At 36.7% G+C, this 19,724-nt stretch overlaps 1 protein-coding gene across 4 annotated transcripts in view; it reads left to right on the forward strand.

Moving 5' to 3' along the window:
• Nucleotides 1-19,724, forward strand: part of POU2F1 (POU class 2 homeobox 1) — a 243,365-nt gene that overhangs the window by 142,471 nt on the left and 81,170 nt on the right. For all 4 annotated transcript variants that reach the window (XM_027868601.1, XM_027868599.1, XM_027868600.1 and 1 more), the window contains exon 3: nt 14,457-14,557. In XM_027868601.1, coding sequence (XP_027724402.1) covers nt 14,457-14,557 — 101 coding nt within the window. The remainder of the gene's footprint in view (nt 1-14,456; nt 14,558-19,724) is intronic.

Here is a 19,724-nt window from a genome sequence, read left to right on the forward strand (position 1 = left end):
AAAATTGGTTAATCCTACCCTTTTTCCTCATTGTCTTGCTCTCTATATCTCTGTAGTTTGTTGTTTTGACATTTTAGTGAGATTACCAATAAAATACAGTAGATTTTTAAGGGAATAAACGGTAGTAGACAAATAAATTGTGGCCTCATTAATTGAATGTGAGTGATTCCAGGTTCATTTCTTTTTTAAAAATACTTATTTATTGATAACTGTCATTTTGACGTCGCCTAGATTTCCCCTTATATCTCTTCTACTCCCCTTTCCCTTAGAGCCATCCCTTGCAGTAGAGATTTAAGGGGAAAGTGGGGAGAGGAAGAAGAGTAGAAAAAATTAGTCAAAAGTGATAGATTCCTCAAAAGAAATTGATGTTCTATGTAACGTTTGGCACCCATTACTCCCCTTCCCCTACCTACACACACACACACACACACACACACACACACACACACACCCGTATCTGCAACAGATCACAAGTTGTCATCTTATATCTCTTTTTTGGGGCCACCCTTGTTCCCTCAAATTTTGAAACATTCATTTTTTACTATTCTGGGATTCTTGTTTTCCCTTTTACATTGTTATGGACATTATTGTGTGGTTTTCTTGGTTCTTCCTACTTTGCATCATTTCTTTCTTTGTATGAGTCTCTGTACTACATTTTTTTTCTTTTTTTAAATTAATGATCTGCTTTGGATATATACCTAGCAGTGGAATTTCTGGGTCAAAAGGTATGAGCATTTTAGCCACTTTATTTGAAGTGCTTTCCAAAATGGTTATACTATAATTCACAACTCCACTGACAATGTATTCCTTTCTTTTTTCATAAACCCTCCAATGCTGACTATTCTTATCCTTTATCATCTTTGCCAATTTCCTTGGTATGAGGTGAAATGTCAGGGCTGTTTTGATTTTTATTTGTTTTATAGAGTTCTCTTTTATATAGTTGTTAATAATTTGCCATTTAAAACTGTTTGCTCATATCTTTTGACCACGTATCTGTTGAAGGATAGCTTTGTGTCTTATGTGTTTCTGTTGTCTATGGATGTTGGACATTAAACCTTTATTAGAGATATTTGATATAAAAGTATTTGCTCAGTTGGCACCTTTCCTTTTCTTAAAAGGAGAAGCTTTCATTTTATTGTGTGAAAGATTTTTAATTTCTTGAAATCAGAATCATATCTTTCATCTTTTGCAAATGCTTCTATAAGGGCAGCTAGTGATACAGGGATAGCATACTGGCCATGGAATTAGGAAGACCTGAGTTCAAATTTGACCTCAGACACTAACTAGCTGCGTGATGGTGGGCAAGTCAATGAACCCTCTTTGCCTCAGTTTCCTCATCTGTAAAATGAACTGGAGAAAGGAATGGCAAACCACTCTAGCAATAACAATTGCTTCTATTCTTTGTTCTGTTAAGAATTTATCTTCTACTCATAGCTGGGAAAACTATGTGATCAGCTTCTCTTATAATTTTTTATGGTATGATCTTTAATATTCAGATTGCATATGCATTTTGATTTTATTGTATACTGTAGTAAAAGAGGCTGGTTTCTCCCAGTCCATTTGTCACTCTAATACTGTTTCTTATATGTTCTTTAAAAAATTGAAAATCTCTCTACTTCAGTTTCCATAGTTAAAAATTTCCCTGGTATTTATTTCTTTTCATTCAAAGTTCAGCCAGACATGAACTCATTAGTCTTACTGATAGAAATGCATTGTGAAATACTTATTACTTTGTTTAGTTGGTACGACCCGATTAATTAGTTATTTATAAGATTCTTTGAAGTTTTGGTGTTTTTTAAGCCCTGCATCAGTGTGAATTATATTTAAACCCCATTATTAAATAAAATCAAAACAGCATGATATGCAGGTAAGCCATAAAGTGATAAGAAAGTGATACAAGATCCTGGCCACTATAGTACAATTCTATATGTGGTTTATGTATCTTGAGCTTTGTGAATTACATAGCTTTTGAGTTTATTTGCATTTAGCACCTACCTCCCAAGGTGGTTGTGAGGACTAAGAAATGTTTGTTGTTATTATTATTATCATGTATATGTTTTATGTATTTCATTTGCTGTTTAAGTCAATCCACAAATATTTATTAGAGGTAATATTGTTGTTGTCATCATTGTTGCTGTTATTGTTGAGTTATTTCAGTTGTATCTGACTCTTTATGGACACATTTGGGGTTTTCTTGGCAAAGATACTGGAGTGGTTTGCCATTTCCTTCTCCAGCTCACTTTACAGATGAGGAAACTGAGGCAAACAGGGATCAGTAAATTGCCCAGGGTCACACATCTAGTAAGTATCTGAGGCCAGATTTGAACTTAGATCCTACTGACTCTAGGCCTCGCACTCTATCCACTGCCCCATTTAGCTGCTCCCTTATTAGAGGTCTTCGGTGTGCCAAAATCTGGGGTTACAAAAATAAAAATGTCTTGATTGTAAGGATCTGACATTTGTTTTGGGGAAATAATCTGTATATCTATAAGTATAAATGTACACAAAACATATACAAAGAAAAGACAAAGATGAGTCCCTACCACCTGGCCAGTCAGGGAAGTCCTCATGTAAGAGGTGGTAGCTAAACTGAGACTTAAAGAAATCTAAGCATTCTAAGCCATCTAAGTGAGTAGTTCATGCTTTCCAGGCTTAGAGATCAGCTTGGGATTGTTGTTATTTGTCCTTCGTTCTTGAAGAAGACCGTGACATTAGGAACAGGATGCCATGACTTGCAAGTGAATTGGATTTAAGTGAGGGAGGGCTATACAAGGTCACCAGCCTCACTTTCTTCTTTGGAGCCATCTGGGTCCAGTGGCAAGATACAGATCAGGATGACTGGAGATGGCCCCTGGAGAGGAGCACAGAGATAGGAAATAGAATGTTTGTAAAACAAAACTCTCTCACTTTGTTTTGAATGTGTTTTGGTTTTCTTTGGTAAATTTTACTAACTAATAATAACTAATGCCTAATTGATTTTAGGCAACTTCAGTTTTCATAGTTGAATTCATCAGACATTTGTTAAGCACACATCATATGCAAGAAGTGTACCTGCCTTGGCTTAAATCATCCTCCATCAGTACATTCTGTCCAAGATATACCTACTTTGGACAAACTGGGTAGATTGTTTATAGAATGGATGTTAAAATCTTAGTAATAGGCATTCTTTATCTATTTGGTCTTTCCTGAATGGATGATTCCTTTGAGTGGTTACAGATTTGTTTTTGGAGATTCTTGTAGTGTTGCAGGGCTTAATGCAATCAACACAGTGACTACAAAGAGGAACATCGGGAGGACCTTGCAATCCCTATATTTCCTCAATTTGAATTCTGCACTAGATCTCTTCCATTATATTGGCAAATAACCTTTGGCAACCATGCATCTTTTATGCCTTGTCTAACGTTTATTATCAGAGGATCGCTGAAAAAGGGTTTATTTCTGTTATATCTTCAAGGAAATTTTGAGTGATCTTGATTTTGGATAGGAGAAACTCTTAATATAAAAGAGCATAAAGCAGTGTTTTGTCCTCTCAATCAAATTTTGTTTTGTTTTTGTGATCAACAAACAAGTACAATTCTTACTGTCTTTCAGCTCATTGTGAAATGGGGAAGATGTTGCCTATTGTTTCATTCTGTACCTCTAGTCATAAGACTACAATGAAGAAGCCACTGAATACCATCTTCTTATTTTATAGATGAGGAAATTGTGACTGAGAGAGGTTAAGTCTCACATTAACAAGTGTCCTCAACAGGATTTATATTCTAATCTCTCTGATTCCAAGTCCATTTCTTTGTCCACTGTATCATTTAGCTCCCTCTATTAATTGTTTCTTACTTCCTACTAATACTCTCATAAAGGGTGCCTTTACTGCATGTATAAATGACTTTCATAAAGATTGATGATGGATGGAAAAGGTAGACATATAGTTCGATAGTTATTGATATTCTCTTGGTCACATTTTTTTTAGGTTTTAAAAAGGTCCAAAACATTTATTTCTTGTCGGTGCTGTCTTCTGCTCTTCCAGATTTCTTGTCTGTTGGACCCTCAATTCCCTCACAGTTATACTTCCTATGGCACAGTTCTGCTGTATTTGTGTAGTCCCAGCAAATTGTATCCTTCTTTGTTCTGTGGCACTTTGTTAGTATTTAGTGTTTTTTCTGTACTGTGCTGTGCATGTCTGTGATGTTGAGGTGCAAATGTGATAGTGCTGCTATCCCTCATGGAAAAAAAGAGTGTTAAAATGTTTTCTTCTTTTCATGGTCCTTCAGTAATCATCCTTTGGATAATAATGATAGCTACCATGCGTGTGGCACTTTAAAATTTGCAAAGTGCTTTTTGTGTAGTATCTCTAGTAATTGTCTGAGGAAGGATTTGAACTTAGCTACCTGAAGTTCAATGTCCTGTCCACTATACCACCTAGAATACTTTGCTTAGTTGGTCAGGTTTTCTTGAGATTGGTTTTACTTCTCTCTGCTTATTGAGAAAATACTGTTCATTATTATCCATCCTTCTTTTTGAAAGATTTTACAAATGAGTTTATATTATAATCCATTATTGACTCTAGCAGCCATCTCTCTCTCTCTCTCTCTCTCTCTCTCTGGCAAGATAAGTCATACACTTGCTGACTAAATGTACTTGCTGGTCTCTTGTTCTCTTTATGTGGCAAAGTTTTGCATTGGTGAAATTCTTATTTAAATTATTGTTGTTGGCATCGGTGTCATTACTGTTGCCTATTTTCAGTTACTTGTTTAATATCACAGGTTAAAATGTTTCAAATGATTGTCATATCCTTTTCTATTACTATTCTTAGTTTTTTGTTTGTTTATTTTTCTTACTAATTCTATTGCTGAAGAGTTGATAACTGAAAACAGTCAGCCAGTTCAGGAATAAAGCCTGCATCAATAATTAAGATACTTATGGTGTTATTTGGTGCTTACCGTGTCCATCAGCTACCACTTCCTTTTTCAAATAAAGATATAGAGGCATGAGACTGTGGAATATGCAGATCTTTGGCTTTTCTCATTTGTTCTTCTTGAACCATGCTTTTCTCAAATATTTCTTCCCATCCTCACTTACCTTTTCTTATTTGCATTGATGTCACCAAGTACCAGAGTCTGTGGTGAATTGATTTGGAGGATCCTATCAAACTCTTTTTTAGAATTTCCTTACCACTCCATCCTCAGCAACCAATGCCTTTTTACAGGTATTTGTTAATAGTATTGCAACATGTAATGACCAGATATCTCTTTGAAATAATGTTTCTTTTCTTGGCCTCTCCAAGGAGTACCTGTGAGCCATCCTTCCATTTAGCTTCAACTATCTTCTTTATTATGGTTTATAACAAGAATGTATAAACTGAAATGATTCTACTTTTCCAGCTGTAATCCACTTATTGATCATTGGATAGCGATCTCACATTTAGAATATATAAACATTCACATTAAAGTTTGTTATTAGTATAAAAACTGTGATTCTTCACATGCTTTTCCCCCTTTCCTCCTACTCTCCTGTTGGCAAGGCTTACTCTCATAAGCACAAAGGGAGTATACAGGACCAAATGCCATTTTTTAATTCTTCCTTCTTTTTTGGGTTTATATGAAATAACAGTCACACTGTAATGCCTCCTCATGGCAGAGAAATAACCCTGGTTCTTGAAGGCTCTGCCAACCAAGTATAAATTTTAGAAGGTTCTACCATGCTAGAAAGGCAAAACCTCCCTAATTATGGAAAAGCACAGGGACATTAGGTAGGTCATCTTGTTAAGATTTTTTCTTTTGGCCACAGCAGAAAGAATTAAAATTTTAATTTAATCTATATTTTTATTTCTTTAAGAGTGAGTAAGGGCAGTCCAGGGGCCAAGCAGCAAGATATAAAGAAAGATTTGAATATTCATATGATTGTAGATTTAAAACTGGAAAAGACCATTTGAGGCCAGATAGTCAACTCCCTTGTTTTATGGGTGAGGAAACTTAAGTCCTAAAGAGGTTGAATAACTTGACCAAGGCCATGAAAGTAGTGACAGAACTGGAATTTGAACCCACTTCTGTGGCTTCAAGTACCACTGAATATCACTGATGTCTAATCTGTTGTCTCATTACATGACTTCTGCCCCCAGTTTTCTGTCTGGCAGTGGGACCAAGAATATTGGTTCCATATGTTTATTAAAATGAAACTGAGAAAGATCCTCGAATTGACCTTGACCCTGTCTGAATGATGGAGGGCCATGGTTTTCAAATTGTAGTCAGTGCATCCCTGGTGGTATCCAAGAGCCTTTATGCAGATCTGCGAGGTCAAAATTATTCATAATAATATTAATATGTTATTTTCTCATTAGAATCCTCCTTTTTCCAATTACATATCTGCAAAGCTGGATTTTCTTCATATTTTTCAATATATATAGTAACAAATTGAATGCAGAAGCAAATATGAGAATCCATCTGTCTGTTATTATTGTTGTTGTTTGTCCTTCATTCTCGAAGAAGACCACGATATTAGGAAGATGATTTTATTAGTTTTAATTTCTGATGTGGCAAATACTAAATAAATATAAACAAAAGCTCTTTGGGTTCTCAGTTTTTAAAAATATGAAGGGGTCCTGAGGCCAAAAAATTTGAGAACCACTATTGTAGGGGAAGGAGCATTATTTTAAGAATCAACAAGTCCGGATTCTAAGTCCAGCTGTGTAGTTAACTGAGTATATGACTTTGAACAAGTCACTTAACTTCTCTGAATGTTAAGCTAAAGCAGACACTATGATGGAAATAACAAGGAAATAAAGGCAGGGTCCTTTATCCAGTGAATGCACATATGTAACCTTAAAGTGCTATTTAAATGCTATTGTTAATGTTTAAATAAAGTTTTCAAAACAAAGTACAAATTAAAACATTGCAAACTAAGCATATTTGTGCTGATGTTGTTCAGGATAGAAGAGTAAACAGTGAAGAATGAAGAGGTAGAGAAGCTAATTAACTGTTTTCCAAAATGAGGTTGTAAAGTAAAAATGTATCCAATTTCACTGCTATCCCAAGAAGACTAATGCTTTTATGGAAAGAAAGTTTCATTTTATTTTGTGTGTATTAGTAATACATGGTTGTGTGGTTGCAGAGGTTTTAATTCTGGAATGTTAGAGCTGAAAGGGACCTTAATTTATCTTTTATTTTACAGATGAAGAAACCGGAGCCTAAAAAGGTTGTGATTTACTTGCATAAGGTCATAGTTACTGGCAGAGTTCAGACAGAAACTCAAATCAGAGCTCTTTTCATTTATAATGAATACATTGATTACATCCCATAGTTGGGTGCATCTCATATATTTACACTGGAAAATCTTATAAATTTGAACATACTATTGATACCCCTTTTTTGAAAAATAATTATTTGGAGGAGATACTCTACCCACCTGCTTTTTTCCTCTACTTTGATGAGTTTTGTCTCCAGAATGTTTTAGAAAAGCACACACCTCAGGGGTCTTTGCTTTGTCCTGTTCTGTTTAGCATTTTTGTCAGTGACTTGGATAAATCACAGACTTACCAGATTTGTAGATAAAACAAAACTGAGAGGGTTAGGTAACACACATGGATGATGGGATATACATAGGTCTCAAAAATCCAGCATGGTTGGGCTGAAAAAGATAAATTTAGTAAGGACAAATGTAAATTCTTACACGTGGGTTCAAAAAAATCGATTTTCCAATGCCAGATCTTCTGAAAAATATGTGGGGGTTGTAGCTCTATAAATCAGCAACAGAATTTGACAGACTAATACAATGTGAGGCTGCATTAAGAGAGGCATTGTGTTCAGGGTTAGGTAAGTAATAGAACAATCTGCCCTACTCAGATCACACTTGGGATGTGATGTTCAGTTCAAGATAGCACAGTACAGGAAGCTAGTAAGCATCATCCAGAAGAGAGGTACCAGAATGATAATGAAGAGCCATGAGATCATACCATATACCAGATGTCATAGTATTTGTAAATCACTAAGCATAGTGCCTGGCACATAGGAGATACTTAGTAAATTCTCGTTTCCTTCCATAGAATGAACGGTTAATCTAAGTGGGGATGTTTACTCTAGAAAAGAAAAGACTTTTGAGAAGGATGGAGTGGAGGGGAAAAACATGATACCTGTCTTTTTTTAAGTGTCTTAAGGGCTGTCATGTATTAGAACAATTAGACTCATTCTTCTTGTCCGCAAAGGACAGAACTGGGAGCATTGGGGTGATTATAGACTATTGAAAGAGAAAATATTCTAATAGCTCCAAAAGAGAATGGGGCCTGTTCATATAAATACCACATACTCATTTGCTGGTTATGTGGAGTCCACCTTGACATTCAATCTATGGTTCCAAAAAGTTATTTCAGGCTCAGCAGCTACACCCCAATAAAACCATCTCGGCAGACGTGCTGAACCAGGTTGAGGATAATTGTTGGGCCTCAAACCCATCCCCATTAGGGGGATGTCTATCCCAAGCATATGAAGACTTCTCTCAGTGAAATGGGTAGGTGAGAACATTTTATTCCAACAGCCATGAAGGCAGCAGAAGTAGGTATGGTGGAGCACTTAGTTTGGTCAGACACCAAGACACCGAGGTCATCCATCGCCTCCCAGGGCATTGCTAGTTGTCTTGACTTTTGTCCTGTCACAGGACTTCAGTGACTCTGGGAAGAGAGAATGAGTCTGACAACTTTGTGCAACTCTGTCTCACTTAAATCCAGTTGATGAACAAGTCAATACATCACCCATCATCCACTATTTTATCCCAACATCATGATGTCATTGGTCCTCTTCAAAAGGATAAACAACAACAATGTGGTAGATTTTTTTGTTCAGATAGAGGCCTCAAAGGACTGATCCAACACTCAGATTCTACTCTTCTGAACCATATAGGAAGTATATTCATTGATGTTTCTAAGATAGCCTTTGGTGGAAGGTTACTGGCAGAAAATATCACCTTCCATTATTAAGAGGCTTTCATCAACATCAAGTCATTGCATAAATGGCAAACACTGGAACAACATAGGGGAAAACAGTCAGAATAGTCTTTTTGCTGGTGAGCTGTACAGCAATACCCACTTCAGGGCTGCAGAATTTATGTGGAACTGCTTGTTTTCTCGGTGGAAAGGTATCAGGATTTTGTTTAAGCTAGATTTGAAATATTTGCGAATAAGTTATGACCAATGAAAAATTGTAATGACAGTAAATTCTTAATGTGCTTTTTCAGATGTCCAGTTAAAAATCTGGACAAACTAAATGTTAGGTAGGATAGAACCAGAAAAGGCCTATGCTGCTTTTGACACTTTGATGTCTTCTTTTATTTTAGAGTTGGAGTTTTAGGAACACCGCTTGGTCCTAGTTCTTCTCTTATCCTTCCATTGCCATTACCCTATCCCTGATTTTAGGTTTCCTGATCCCCCTACTCTTGGGAAAATCGTTGTCCATATGATAGCGGATACACATCTCTATTCTGTCAGACTCTCAAGTTGAGAGTCTTCATTCATATTTGTATCCCTCTATTCCCCCCCACACCCAAGTCTTCCCCCTTGATATCAAGTCAGTTACCAAGTATTTCTGGAATCTGCCTCCTCTGTTCCAATCCTATAGCCATAGACCAAATCCTAACTGAATGTTACTTAGATTACTAGGGGAGCCAGTCCCTTGCCAGTTATCTTCCACATGACAATCAAGAGTAATCAGTCCCAAACGTTGTTCCAGTTACATGACCAGTTTTTTAGCCTGTTATGGATCCCAGTTACCTTTTATGACAGATTGAAAGCCCAAAAAGTAATTTTGTCTCCACATCCTTTTAATTAATTACATTCTTAACCTACTGCATCCCAGTTCACAATCTTCACAACCATCAAAAGGTAACTTAATTTTCTTAACCCTAGACCCTGCCAACGTTTTTTCATTAAACTCTTTGATGGCCTGCTTCCCTTCCCTGGAATGTTCTACAATCCTTTCTTCTTAATAGTCTCTTCAGGTCTTTAAAATGTATTTACAATGATTCACTTCTTTGATGCATTCTGAAGTACCATGGCTCTCCAGGAACCACATTCACTCCATAAGTACACACAGTTGTAACTCATTATTTATTTGTTTCTGTTAAATGTTTTTGTCTTGTTTATCTTCTCCCTTAAAAATTGAAATAAACATCCCATGTTCCTCCTTTAAAACTACCCATGGTACCTACAATAATGCTCATACAGAGTAATGAATTAGCACTGAATCTTACTGAAATCTCATCCCTCATTCATCTTAGCTCTTAGAGTTCATTTCAAAACTTGACTACACTGGGCTTCTTCTTTCCTCTCATTTTCTTATTAACTCTCTACAGTCTGACATCTGCCCCAGTCATTCAACAAAGCTGCTCTAATTGCCAGATTTAATGGCTTTTTCTCAGTCTTCATCTTTCTCAACTTCCCTGTAGTCCTTGACACTGTTGATTCCTTTTTCTTCTCTCTGAGTTTTTCTTATATTGCTCTCCCCCTGCTCCTTCTCAGTCTTCTTTGCTAGATCTTCATCTAGATCGTGCCCACTAAACATGGTCTTCCCACAGGACTCTTCTGTGGTCTTGGGGTCCTCTTCTCTTCTCCCACTATATTTTTTCACTTGGTAATCTCATTAGCTCCCATGAATTCAATTATTGAATCCCTGTGCTGAAGATTCTGAAATCTACCCATACAGTCCTAACTACTGACCTCCAGTTTCACAACTCCAGCTGCCTACTGGACATTTTGAATTAGATTTCCTGTAGACTATCTTAAACTCAACATGTTCAGCACTGAACTCATTTTCTTTCCACTCAAGACTTCTTCCCTTCCAAACTTCCATGTTACTGTCAAGAACACCATCATAGGTAACTGAATGCTATAGTGAATAGAGCACTGGGCTTAGAGTCAGGAAGATCTGAGTTCAAATGCAGCCTCAGACACTTACTAGCTGTGTGATCTTAGGCAAGTCACTTGACCCTGTTGATCCCAATGTCCTTATCTGTAAAATGGGCATAATAACACCTACCTCCCAAGGTTGTTGTAAAGATCAAATGAGATCATAATCATAAAGCACTTAGCACAATGCCTGGCATATAGTAACCCCTATATAAATATTAGTTATCATCATCATCATCCTCATCCTCTCAGTCTCCTAGGCTTGCAACCTAGGTGGCATCCTTAACTCCTCATTCGCTTTCTCACCACCTGTGTTCAATCTGTTGCCAAGGGCTGTCAATTTTAACTTCAACAATCTTTCTCATGTGCTCCCTTCTCCTGACCTTGCCACCATTTTGGTACAGGCCCTTATCACCTCACCTGGACTATTGCGGTAGCCTGCTGATTGGTCTCTCTGTCTCAAGTCTCTCCCCACTCCATTCTGTCCTCCATTCAACTGTCAAATAAGTGTTCCTAAAGCACAGGTCTGAAAGCACACTCCCCACCCAGTCAATTCCAGTGACTTCTGATCACCTCCAGGATCAGATACAAACTCCTCTGCTTGGTGTTCTAAGTCCTTCATAACCTCCCCCACAAACACATCTTCCCAGTCTTCTTATACCTTATGCCTCTTTCTTTCCTCACACCATGCAATCCAGTGGTGGCCTCCTCACTGTTCTTCCTAACAAAACATTCCTCCTGACCAGGTGCTTTCATTGGCCATCCCCTATTCCTGCAATGCTCTGCCTCCTAGCTTTCCTGAATCCCAGCTAAAATCCCACTTTCTACAGGAAGTCTTTCCCCATCCTTCTTAATTCCAATACCTTCCCTCTGTTAATTATTTCCTATTTATCTTTCATATGACTGATTTGTACATAGTTTTTTGCATGTTGTCTCCTCCATTAGACTGAGCTCCTTGAGAACTAGAGCTGTCTTCTACATTTCTTTTTATCCCCAGTGCACAGTTTGCTGCTATATTAAAGGTGCTTAATAAATGTTTATTGACTGAAACAAACATTTATTAAGTACCTATTATATGTAAAGCACTTTACTAGGCTGAAAATATAAAGACAAAAATTAAAAAACAGAGTTGGTTGATGGGTGGACCCCCACATTGCTCTCTTGAAATAATTCCTCTTTTTCCTCAGATTGTCGTTCATAAGAACTTGCTATTTCTCCTTGGATGACTTCCCTTGGAGAATTTTAGAAATAAAGATACACACACACATGCACATGCACACTCACACAGCTTTAATTAAACATTTATTATATGTCAGGCCCTATGCTGATTCCTGTCTATCCTTCTTCTGAACTCTGAAATAATGGGGGTTAGGAAAGAAAGAAGGTTGGAAATAAGCATTTATTAAATGCCTACTGTGTTCCAGGCACTGTGTTAAGCACTTTTTGCAAGTGTTATCTCCTTGGATCCTCTCAACAACCCTGGGAAATAGGTACCATTGTTATCCTCATTTTACATTTGAGGATACTGAGGCAGACAGAAGTTAAGTGATTTGTTCAGAGTCACAGCAATTAAGTATCTGAGGTCAGATTCCAACTTAGGTTTTCCAACTCCAGGCCCACTATTCCCATCTACTGTACCACCTAATTGCCTCTATTTGGGAGTAAAGGGATTATGGAGTAGAAGAGAAGAGGAATTTCATGACTAAAGATCTGTTTTCTTAGCAAATTTTTATATCTCCCTCAAGCTTAAGAATAGTTTTTACATTTGCTGTACAAAGACAGCAGGCTGGATTTGTGTAGTTTGCCCACTGATGCCATAAAGGGCTTTGGGAGAAAAGGTTTGGAAAACTTGCAGTGGGGAGTGATGGAGTCAGGCAAGGAAGAGTTTAATTGATTTATTGGAAGTAAAAGGACCCTGATGAGATTAGGCAATATATGTTTATTGTTGACCTCTAAAAGGTGGGGTTGTTATGTGACTTTCTCCAGCAGTATCCAGCAAAAGGAAAAATGAAGGGAGAGAAACATACATTTATTAAACACCTATTATATGCTATATGCCAGGCACTGTGTGAAGTACTTTACAAACAACCCTGAGAGGAAGGTGCTATTACTATGCCCATTTACAGTTGAAGAAACTGAGCCTGGAAGAAATTATGATTTGCCCAGGGTCACAAAGCTAGTAAATATCCGAGGCAGGATTTTTAGCAGAAGTCTCCCTAACTGCAGGCTCATGACTCTATTCACTGAACCATCTAGAAGAAATTGAGTAGAAGCAGAGAAGGAGATTGGTAAAAATAATCCATGTTTGAGATTTGGCAGCGGTAGGACCAAGGCAGTAAGGGATTCAAAAGGATAAGGAAGGAAAATGACACCAAAAGAGGGATTGCAGATTGGGTCAACAGGGAAAGGTAGAGGGATTGGAGAATACAGTGAGGGTGAGGAATTGGTTTGAAAGAAGATAATCAGGATAGGGGCAGAAGGGGAGAGATGTAAGGAGAGAAAGTTATGATCAGAAAGAGGAATTTGGCAGTTCGGGATAATAGAGAATAATTATAGATGGTGAGATCCAGAGTATGATTCTTCGTGTGGGTGACTAAGCTAGAAGAAAGATGTAGGTTGTCCAGCATGTATATTGAAGTCCCCAAGTATGAGGTCAGGAGTTGTAGTTGAGAGGAACACAATGAACCCAATACTAAAGGATTCAAGGAAAGAGGGAAAAAAAAATGACCTGGAAGCTGATAGACATGTATGAGTAAGGATATGCAATAGATAACATAGGTGAGTAAACCTGAGGAGAGGTTACTGAGTGATTAATCCCTCTTTGAAGTCAAATAAGACATCCTTCAACTTCATTGCTCTTTTGTTGAGAATTTTTTTCTATTATGCAAAGCAAGCCCTCATTAAAGGGCACACCTTGTTGTACTTTTAGAGTTACAAGGATTTTCATAGTTTAAATTCTCCTTCTTCCTTTTTTAGCTAGAATATGGAGGAGAAAGGAACAGAAGAACAAGGTACCTAGTTTAACGAGAAATCTTCTATTATAAATAAGATCTAGGTGAAGATGGAAGAGAAGTAGACTTCTTAAAAGTGGGAGACATTGATGGAGAAACAAAAAGCATTCTCGTTTCAGTCCTTTAGGACTTTCAAGTTTGTTGTTTTGTATAACTCCCTGAACTTTGCTTCTATCTCTTCCTTGATTAAAACTAGGAGCTAAGGTACCATAAGTGTTACAGAAATGTTGCCTCCTAGTATGATGTTGCTGATTCACTAAAAAAAAAATCGTTTCTATTACTCCGGGAAATATCATTCATAAGGACAGTCTTGATGTGGCAGTGAGAAGTATGCCTACTCTCTCTGGCCCAGAGGCACTTGAGAGAAAGACATGGTGCTGGTTAAGGGGCTTTAGGGATGTAGTGTCTTCTGGAGGAGCCCAACTTCTGTTAGTGTCAGAAGATGGGAAGAATGTAAGTGATGATATCTAAGATGCAAGGGTATTTGTTAATAGTCAATTGAGGATATAGGAATTCCAGAAGGAAAAGGCTTAGATGTAATTATTTTTCTTTCTTTCCAGGTACACAGACAAATGGCCTAGACTTCCAGAAGCAGCCTGTTCCTGTTGGAGGAGCAATCTCTTCAGCACAGGCTCAGGCCTTCCTTGGACACCTCCATCAGGTAAAACATTCTGCTCAACTGGGAAAAGTTTGAGACAGAACTGGGACTACGGCAGTACTAATGCATGGGAAAGATGTTTCAGAATATTTAGAATTTTCCTTTTTTCAAAAGGATGATGTTGAGCATGTGTTACAGAATTTATGTGGCTATGTTGGTGGCTATAATTTAGCAGGTTCTCTAGGCCACAGACCTCACAGCTGCAGTCAAAAAGATTCTCTTGCTTTGAATATGTATAATAACTAAATTACTTGTTTTGACAAGCATAAGGGCCAGTTGAGATGATAGGCCAAAACTAGATAGACAAATCTGGAACTGCCCCAGCATGCTCCTTTGTCTACAAGGAAAGTAGCAATTTGCTCATAATATTATCCTATTAAGCTGTTTTAAAACGCTTTTGTTTAGAAAGTAATATAAAGCACTCCTACCTGCTGAGCTGACTCAAATGAAGCGTGTAGTGTGAGGCCATTAGTGAGAAGATCTGGGTTCCAATCTAACATCTTACTGATGGGTTATTAGACAAGTCCTTTATTCTGTTTTAGCTTGCTTCTTCTTTTATATGAGAACTCTTCTGCCCATGTCCTAGGATCAATGTGAGAATATAAGGTGAAAACATTATACATCTTCATTGTGCTTTAGAATTTTACAAGTGTTATTATTGATCCTTGTTTGGGGTAAAATAAAGTATCCTTTAACTTTGTTGCTTATGTTGAGAATTTTTTTTCTGGGAATACAAAACAAGCCTTCTTTAAAGAACACACCTTGTACTTCTAGAATCAAGGATTTTTGTGGTTTAAATTATACTTCTCCATTTTTTAGCTGAAGGGAAATGAATAGAAAAACAATGTTGGATTTAATGAGAATATTTATATTATAAGATCTGAGTAAAGATGGGAGAGAAGTAGATTCTAAAATAGTGGGAGAGATTCATGGGGATATAGAAAACATTTCCTTGTTTCTTTCTCTTGGGACTTTGAAGTTCATTGTTTTGTGTAACTTCTAGCACTTTGCTTATATCTCTTCCTTGATTAAAACTGGGAGCTAATGTACTACTTACAGCAATGTTGTGTCTTGGTGTAATGATGCTGATTCACTATGTCTTGGGCAAAAAACTGAAGACATTTGCTAGACGGTATTTTCACTACTGATGCTACTTGAAAGAAAGAGGCTTCAGAAAAGGCAGACTCATTGGTAAAGTGATTAAAATGTTGTCTGAGAATGGGATTTGATCTGGAACCTGGACCATTGATTAAAGTATATAAATGACAAGGTTCTAAGTAGAGATGGTCAATACCCACTAATAGCTGGCAAGACCATATTTGCCTGTAGTTTTGTAAAACTAACTAGAAGAACTTTGAAATCAGTAGGAAAGAAGGGGAGGAAGAAAGCTGAAGTATACCATTTTGCCATTTAGCCATTATGCCATTTACCATAAATGCTAGCTTTGTTGTAAGACGGAGTAACAGCAATAAAAATACCGTGAGGTTCACAAGAGACAAAATCCAAGAAAGATGCCAGTCATAGAATCTGTGACCTCAAATGTTGATATTCAGTTGCACAAATTATAGTGAGAAGTAAGATGAACTAGAAGAAGATCCTATTACATGAAAGTAAATATTACCTCATATGCATTACTGAAGCTTGGTAGAATGAGACTTAGAAAAAAGAAAAAGGCACTACAAGGATAAAGTTTAAAGAATAGGGAAGGGGAAGCTAGGTGGCACAGTGGATAGAGCACCGACCCTGGAGTCAGGAGGAACTGAGTTCAAATCCAGCCTCAGACACATAACACTCACTAGCTGTGTGACTCTGGGCAAGTCACTTAACCCTAATTACCTCACCAGAAAAACAAACAACCAACCAAAAAATAAAAATAAAAAAAGAATAGGGAAAGGGAGATTCCATGGTGTATACTTAAAAGACATATCACAATGCAGTAAAAATAGAAAATGACACAGGGAAAGGATACAGACTTTAATAGAAGTGTAATTATGAATGGGTCAAAATACAAGTCATAGAAACAAATAACAACTATGTGGAAAATAATGATTACACAAATATCAATGTTTCTGGTATACAGCTAAAGCAGACCCTAGAGGAAAAATTTATCTGAGACCACATATCAATATAATATAAAAATAGCATTAATGAACTGAATATATTGTTTAAAAATAGAAAAATCAACAAACAAATAAACTTGAAATTAATACAAATAAGGAAATAATTAGAAGAGAAATGGATAAATTGGGAAACATTGTAGAATTGATAAAACTAAGTCATTTCTTTGAAGAGGCTAACAAAATAGATAAAATAGCCAATATGATCAAAAAGAAATGAGAAAAAAATAAAATGACTAAAAAAGTCAATAAACTGAAATCACGACAAACAAGGGAAAAAAAACATTTATAATCCACAGCCCAGTTACATTCAGATAAAACTGAGAATTTCAAAAGAAATGTTATTATATATGAAAATATTAAATTCAGAAATGAACAGAACTTGAAATAGAGATTTTAATCCCTTTTCAGGAAATGAATTTAACTAACTGTAAAATAACTACTAAAGGGTAAGGGTTCCCTTAGTGGATTTAGAGGTAAATATCAATCATATGATATAAATATTTAAAAATAGTGAAAGTATTGAAGGATCAATATACAAGGTATTTGAATCTAGGGATAATACTAAGGGTATGGAAAAATCTTAGACCTTATTAATAGGGAAAAAAAGTGACTAAGAAAACATGATCAGCTATAGACAGACTCCCATATGCCTACCCTCCCATCTATACAGAATCTTTATGAGTCATCTAAACATGACCTGATGGCATCCTGGATGAGAGTTTTCCTAAGTGTCAACAGTGTACCACACCTTTATTATTTTAGAGTTGTGTGAAAGATGAAGAGAATAGCAGATCTTGCTATTCCTATTGATTTTTGATTAGGAAAAAGTATTTAATTTAGTAAAAATGGCTGACATAAGGTTTGCAAAGTACTTTACATATATTATCTCAATTTATCCTCACAACACTATGAAATAGGGGCTATTATTATCCCTGTTTTATAGATGAGGCAAGTGACACAGAGAGAGGTTAAGTGACATGCCTAAGGGTCACTTAGCTAATATAAGTGTCTGAAGCAGGATTTGAACTTATGTGTGCCTGACTCCCAAGTCCAGCACTTTATCTACTGTGCTACCTAGCTACTCAGGTTTGATTTAGTAGAGCACAGTGCTAACAAAGTGTCTGCCATCTGTGCTTTAAAATTTCTTGAAAGATATAAAAACAGTAGTAACCATGTTCAACAACCTTCTTATCATGAACATCAAGCAAGCCATTGAAAAAAAGAAGATAAATGCTCAGCCAACCGCCTTGGAAGAGATTTATCAGATTCCAAGTTAAAGAGAGATTCTTTATAAATGACGAGAGCTTCTAGAGACTATTAGATGATATATGTGGTGATTACCTGAAGCCCCAGATCATTTCAGAGCTTCCTAGAATCTATCTGTATACAACCAAAAGAGTTGGTCCTGACACAGGAAAGATCAAGTGAATAAAGAATTGCCCAGATTATTACATTCATTTGGTAGAAAGCCTATGAAGTTTGTCCCCAACAGTATGTATATATAGAACACATAGTGTAGATGGTCATTAAATTAGGCCCAGAGTTAAAGGAGGATCATAGACTAAGAGCCAGAGGTTCTCAGCTGGACTTAGAGTGAATCTAGGTGAACTTCCTCAGAAAAACTGATTTGATTGTCTTTGGGAATTGCACATCACCATTAATGACTGCAAGTTTCGAAAGAAACAAATACTGATTTAAATACCAACGTTTTACTGTTACCGTATGGCAATGAGATAAGAAATTCTACAGTCTCCAAAGACTGAGATTCTTTAAGATTCAGCCCTCAGGGAAGCATCATCAAAGGGGAGGGAGACAGAAAGTAATAAGGGAAAATAAGGAAAAATGACTGAAATTACCAATGATCTCAGGAGGAAGAAAATTCAAAGTCCTTGAGTATAAACAGATAAACCAACAGGGAAGATATTAATAGCAGAAGGAAATATGGCCTTCAGACTAAGTAAAAGAGTTCAGGTATTTGTTAATAAGTATTGCTAGAAAAAAGGAGAATGAATCAACACCTGCTGAGGCAGAGGAACCTGTGGATTCCCAAAGGGGACATAGAAACATAGCAGGATGTTCTTAAATGGTTTAAAAGAGAAATGAAATCTGTAACAACAGAATTTATGGTCTGTGCATCAGAAATAATTGGCAGAATAGGAGAACTTGAATTCATAGTGACAAGTTTCACCAAAGAAACGAGAGGGAGGATAACTGGGAATGCAGATACATAGAAGTGAAGGACAATCTAAAAGAAGAGGAGCAAAAAACAGTGACATTAAAAGAAAGCATAATCTCTATACAAGCAAAGTGTATTGGTCACAAAAACAGTACTCTGTAGAGACAACTTAAAGATTATAGGTGTCCCCGGAGAACATGACAAGTCAAAAACTTGAACACTGTAATACAAGAAATAATATTTTTAAACTGCACAGAACTTCCAGACACAGAAAAGCAGAGTGGCAATCAAAACAAACAAACAAAAAAATCCTTTGATTGCCTTCAGAAGAAAAAAACAAACTAACAAAAAACAAACCACGATGCTACAAACTTCAAGATACATAGTGGTTGACTTTTACAGTTACACTGACAGATAAATTTCTTCAAGTGACCAGGAGAAAAATCTTCAAATATGAAGGACAGGAAATTCAAATAATAACAAGACTATCCTGTATCCTCAAAAAGTCATAAGAGGTGGTCACGGAAGAATGCATTCTGAAGATCAAGGGGGAGCTCACAATGCCACTAATGACCCATTCTGTGAATCTCAGCTCCATCATAAATGAACATGGACATTCAGTTAAAAAAAAAAGGCATTTAAAACATTCTTAAAAAGAAAACTAAATCTGAAAAAATTATTTGCCTCTTAATCACCCCAGACAAGAGAAACGCAAGAAGGATTAACGAATAAAACTACCAAGGCCAACATGACCAACAAATAACAACAGAGAGACCACTGAGAGATTACTTTAAATGTACACGAGGAGATGCATAAAAGCAGAAGTCTAATAGAATTGGTGGTGGAGAAACAGGCCTGACGCATCAGGGAGTAC

The sequence above is a fragment of the Vombatus ursinus genome, unplaced genomic scaffold (assembly GCF_900497805.2).
Source record: "Vombatus ursinus unplaced genomic scaffold, bare-nosed wombat genome assembly UNPS02014789.1, whole genome shotgun sequence".
In the NCBI taxonomy this organism is placed as follows: Eukaryota; Metazoa; Chordata; class Mammalia; order Diprotodontia; family Vombatidae; genus Vombatus; species Vombatus ursinus.